The 6,000-nt window shown below is 32.6% G+C and overlaps 1 protein-coding gene across 1 annotated transcript in view; it reads right to left on the reverse strand.

Annotated features, from left to right (window-relative positions):
- The window catches only part of LOC108775605 (Mitochondrial calcium uptake 3), a 42,124-nt gene that overhangs the window by 3,646 nt on the left and 32,478 nt on the right, over nt 1–6,000 (reverse strand). Inside the window, exons 5-6 of the mRNA XM_018542022.1 lie at nt 1,895–1,942; nt 959–1,041 (exon numbers count right to left, since the gene is read on the reverse strand). Of these exons, the coding sequence (XP_018397524.1) occupies nt 959–1,041; nt 1,895–1,942 (131 nt within the window). The remainder of the gene's footprint in view (nt 1–958; nt 1,042–1,894; nt 1,943–6,000) is intronic.

Genomic DNA, 6,000 nt, shown 5'->3' on the forward strand with positions numbered 1-6,000 from the left:
AGGACAACATGAATTTTTTAAATGAAACCTCCTATTTTTTATTACATATTCGTGTAGCACACCTCGAGAGCTTTTCAAAACACTATAATAAAAAATTTTTTTCATGAAGTACTTTTATAGTTATAAGGCTTGAAAGTACAGTATCGCCGGCAATAACACTGCCCAAGATGTCCAAATAACAGCTAAAACTTCTCGATTGTTGTTTAAAATCATCATTTGAATGATATTTGTCAAGGTCATTGATTTTTTCATTTTTACGTAAAAACGAATTTTCAGTACATAAATGAAAATAAGAGTTGCAGCCTCCATTGTCTCTGTGAAGTTAGCACCTCAACTTTAAAAATCGGAAATTTTAATAACAGTACTGCTTGCATCCGCAATAGTTCTAGAGTTCCTGATAGGTTTCATCAATAGTACTGTTGATTTAGGCCAAAAATTAAAACAAATAAAAATATGCGGTGCTAACTTTACTCTCTTTCACTTTCATCAACCCCCCCCCACTAATTTTGCTATAAGCATCAAAATTGTTAAATTGTTAATCAATTTAACTCGCGATAATACTGCGGTAGTTTTGAGTTTGCGTTGTAAGTCTGAAAAAATTTCGGCGCGGATTAAGAATCTACATTCGTAGTATATAAATTCATATACCTATAATTGTATTAGAAGAATCCAAGACACCGCTTGACCGTTACGGCTTGTTATTATTAGTATTTTGTTTGAAACTTTCACGGTTCAATGAGATTTAATATTTGAAAATACATAGTGCTAGCAGTCGACTACAATGGACGTAGCTGCGGTGAGATATATGTCGGAAGATTCGAAATCCGTATTCAGCTAAATTTCGGATCTGAAAGATCCGGATACCCGGTTCGATAGGATATTTTATCTCGGATCTATCACTATCCGGATATCCGGATACCCGGATATGCGGATAGTTGTCAACCCTACTTTATCTTACCACAAGAAATTCAGTTTTGTCGACTCTCTCGTTTCCATCAGTATCGAACATGTTGAAGGCGATTTGAAAACCAGTTTTCGGTTCTGTAATGATATCAGTTATTGCCGTAAATTTATAGCATTAAATTAAGGTGCACAACATTAACAAAAAAACATTTTTATAGTGGGTGATTTTATATCTAACCAATTTAAAACTTCTTATGCACGAAATATGTATGCACGTACAGAACATTCTAGATAAAACGCAGTACATTTTTATCTAAGAATTCTTTGGACAATTTGTGATAGATTTTTAAATTAAAAAAAAATATATTAACACATAAAAAAGTTTAAGTCGTGATTGAATAAAATTGAGAATATAATTAAGTTTTTAGGCTGTATATAAATATGCAATATATTTTTCATTTAATTCTATTAAATTAAATTAATTTTAATCCTAAAATTATTTTTCTTTTTAATTATATATACGTGTAAATATTGTAAGTCTTTAAAAATATGTAATTTAATTTTCGTTGAAGGCAAATTTACTCCAAATTATTGTAATAAAAAAAACTCGCTGATGAAAAAGAGTAAATATAGAACAACGTATTTTTTTGCGAATTATGAGTATATATTAGGTAATGCTTTTATGTAAGAATGTACATTATTATTTAATAATATTTAATATGTATGTTCTAAGTACTATTAAAATTGTCACATAATAATTTGTGCCGAGTACATCAAACAAATTAAACGTTCTGTGCAGATTACAGCTTCTCAAGTAAGCGGATAGCGTCCATTGCTTTTATGTGAAAAAGATGAACGCGGCATCACATTAGCCGATTCTTTTCTTCCATAACATATGGTTTGTGTACCCAACACCGCGATCAATCGTTTTGTGCATTTAACTCGCAATTTGCCTTGTGAATATATCTAAAGCTACCGGCGGTAAACTTACTTGTCAGGATGGACAGAAGAAACAGGTACTCCGTGTAAGAAATAATTCCTGAAAGTAAAAACGGGAACAATTTAGAATCGTGTAATAATGTGATTTAGCAAACTATTAAAAAACTACGTTTAGTTAAAATAACTAGGTATATATCATATCTATTACTTTATTACATATTTTTCATATATTAATATTTTATGTATTGTATTATTTAAATTAGAAAAACAGAGGAGATTTGTTAATTTTATCCTTACATTTAAAATTATAATATTTAAAATTTTTATTGACGCGTCAAGTGGTTTCATATATTTTGTACACACGTCAATTTTGATTACAGAAATGATATTATTTATTGTTTCTTTTTAAATAGTGTATATTTATATCGCATTAATAACAAATTCAAAATCTCGATATTTAATTTCATGAGTAGGTATTTTTCCCGCAATACTAGATCGAGATGTTATAAAAATCTAGAAAGACAAATCGTTATATTCCACACGATTTTATCTTGATGTCTCGTAAATTCTCCTAATTTCATCGAATTCTTTCCAATTTTTCCTGCTAATCCGCATTTAAGGATAACGAGAGGTCTGCAGTATTAAATACGTTTACGACATCTGGAAGTAGAATATGTCAAACACGTTAGACACGCCTCACGAGATTTCAGGTATTCTTAGAGAGGAACCATCGCCTTCGGGGAGGATCAATAATTTAGAATTTAATAGCAAAAGCGAGACCCGCGGACGCACCTAAATTCTGATTTTAAACGTACTCCCTTGCGGCGCAGTTTAGCTTGTATGTAACATAATAAGAAGGCTACTTTACACAGATCGTAGCTACCTTATAAAATTCGTGGCTTTGAAAGCAGAAAATCATGCTGTGGTTAGAAAATAAACAGTCTAAAAAAAGTAAAGAAAGCAAAGTCAGTTTACTCGATAATGTTCGTTCATCATCACATGTATGTAAATCTGTTGTTTTGTTTTGCTATTTATTATAGACTATTATATTGTAGATTATAATTTCTAATAATTTTGTAGGTATACTTAAATTGTTTATATAAGAAGATAAGTTTTATATACATATAGTATATTCGCGATTTACAGTATATTCATGATTTTTAGAGAATGAGATTTATGACTTCGTATAAAACTTGTAAGAATTTGTGGCTATATAAGTATTCTAATTTTATATATTCGTATCGTAAAACGTACAATTATTCGTAAATATCTACAAGTTCTTGTAAGTCTTATGGGTACTAATAAAAATTAAGCTATCTATAAACATATTGTATAAAAGTACAAGCACTTAAAAGTTCTTATAAATCTTACGAGAACATGTTACGAGCCTTACGATTCTGCTTAGAATTGACCCATTAGCTCAAAGTAATCGAGGAAATAACTATCGTAATATTGTGAAAAGTAGCGCGTATCGTTGACACAATAAGGAAGTGTAGTAACGACTAAATATACGATTACGATCGTCCGAATCAACGAATGCCCAGATATATTGTTACATGAGATGATGATGACGCCATCACGATCGTTACGGTGGTTTCTCGTCGATAGCGCCCAATCTTCTTAAGTTGTTCTTAATTGTAACGGCCTCAGACTCAACCGAGTGTCCTTAAAAGCGGACCCGTTTATCTGCGTCGGTTAATTCCGCCTCGCACTCACGCGAAAAAGGGAAGAAAAAGACGAGAAAGCAGCCGTAGCAGTACAGGGACGAGGAACTCATTATTGAAGAGAGGTGTGAAACTGGCTACCCTCCTCTCTTTCATCGTGGCATCCCTTATGTCTGTCGATTATTTGCATTTCCATTAGCGCGACGAACGTGCAGTGCACGCACAAAGAGCAAAGAGAAAACGCGGCCGCGTTTCAGAAAACAAAGCGTTACATTAAAACCAAATTCAAACGTAATCTCTTAACGGATTCTCCAGATTCAAAACATGAATTCCAGTAATTAAGGGCGAATGAGAGTGCAGTTGTTATTGGTACGCAAATTAATTAAAAGTAAATTTGTTCACATTAATCTTTTATTTCAAATTAAACAAAATAATAGATGCCGCCTTCAAAAAACGTTTCGACTCACTTTTGAGTCATCCTCAGCTAATATATATTCTTCCTTTATATTTATTGTTCGAGTCACATAAGATTTACAGATTTAATGTTAAAATCTTTATTAAATTTAACTTTGTGATAATAATGATGAATAAATGTAATTTAAATCGTTAAAGAATAAAATTAATAAATGACTCATTTTACAACAATACAAAGTCTTGAAAAATTGGATCGATTAATTTAACAAAAAACAATGAATAGGTTACATCGCAGATTACATTACTTTAATCACTTGTTAAGTGTAACGTGCTATATGCTTGACAGTCTAATCTTTAACTGATAATTTCATGTTACAGTATATGTGTGTTGACAATGTAAATATAAGGGAGAGTACATAAGTCAAAAATAGAAATAAATATAATTACAAGAGCGTCAAAGTAGAAATAATTAAATAAAAGTTAAATTAAAAAAAACATTCTATGATATTTTCGCCAGCATCGTCATTTTATTTAATCGGTAAACATTGTGCTGAGAGTTATACTAGACTTGCGCTACATTGTACCGCAATGATTTCAACCGCTCTTTTATAACAAAAGTTAGGACTGAAAGTAGATTTGCTCTTTTATAGCTTAACACAAGATAGTACAACTGTTATATTCGTTGATACAACGCTACCCTGATAGCAAAACCGACTACAAAACCGTAGCCATCTGCGTCCGCATTTGGCTATGGATTTGGCGACAACATTTGCTGACAGTGACACGTTTTGCAGCAGATTGGTTGTAAAAACCGAGCAGAGTTTGTTGACAATTTTTGATTGCAGAAAGGCAACAAATTGTAGACAGAATATTACCAAATATTGTCAGCAGACTCTGTTCGGTTTTTGCTACTAATCTGCTGTCAGATCATGTCGGCAGACTCTGCTCGGTTTTTGTCACCAATCTGCTGCAAAACATGTCAGTAAATGTTGTCGCCAAATCCATAGCCAAATGCGGACGCAGATGGCTACGGTTTTGTAGTCAAGATCTGATCGAGTTTGTCGTCAATTTGCGCGCAAATTGGCATCATTTTACTATCAGGGTAATAAACTGCTGCCAAACTGCTGTCAACGTCTGCTGACATGTTTTTGTCAGCAGACGTTGACAGCATGTCAGCAGATTGGTAGCAAAAACCGAACAGAGTTTGCTGACAATACAGACTCTGGTCTACAATTTGTTGCCAATTTGCAATCGAACATTGTCAGCAGGTTCTGCTCCAAATCTGTTTCCGCAGGCTTTGCTATCAGGGTATAAAGAGCACTTTATTCTTGAGTGCAACTCTTCGCGCAAGATTCTTTGTTCAAAATTCCAGTTTGTAGTGCTTTGATGTGAATGATATTGGGGTAACTTCGTATAGGCTTGGTGAAGAAACGATCAAAGTAAATAATTGCACGAAAATATGTGCGCACGTTTATCATTATTAACCTTATTTATGATTAAAATCAACCCGATATATGAAGGGAGAACTTCGTTTGCCTACAAATCGATTGCCTACAAGTATTATTGCCTACAGCTCGATTACCTACATGTATTTTTGCCTACATATGTTTTTGCCGGGTATGTTAAGTTAGCACCCCAACTATAGTACTCAGGAATTCTGATTAGAGTTCCCATTTCCTTTTGACGAGACGAAGAGTTCCCTATAGTTAATAACAAGAGTTCCGCTTAATAAACATTTTTTTTACATCTTTTAAAAATGGGGTGCTAACTTTTTATCGAATTTCGAGGTGGAATAGTTCTGAGCTGCTTAATAGCTTCAATTTGCGATTGCCTAGAGTTCCTGATATATGTAAAAAGAAATTTTGAGTATTAAAAAAAGAATTAAATATTTTTGAAAAATTAATTTTTAGATACAATAGTTCTAATGATAATTTCTGCTTCTTTTTGACGATACGAAGAGTTCTCTATGATTTTTAATGACATATGCGCTTAATAATCATTTTTTAATAATTTTTTAAAAATGGGTTGCTAACTTTTTAACGAAATTCAAGGTCGCATAGTTCTGATCAGCTTAACAGAA

This window comes from Cyphomyrmex costatus, unplaced genomic scaffold (genome assembly GCF_001594065.2).
Source record: "Cyphomyrmex costatus isolate MS0001 unplaced genomic scaffold, Ccosl1.0 scaffold302, whole genome shotgun sequence".
NCBI classification, from domain to species: Eukaryota; Metazoa; Arthropoda; class Insecta; order Hymenoptera; family Formicidae; genus Cyphomyrmex; species Cyphomyrmex costatus.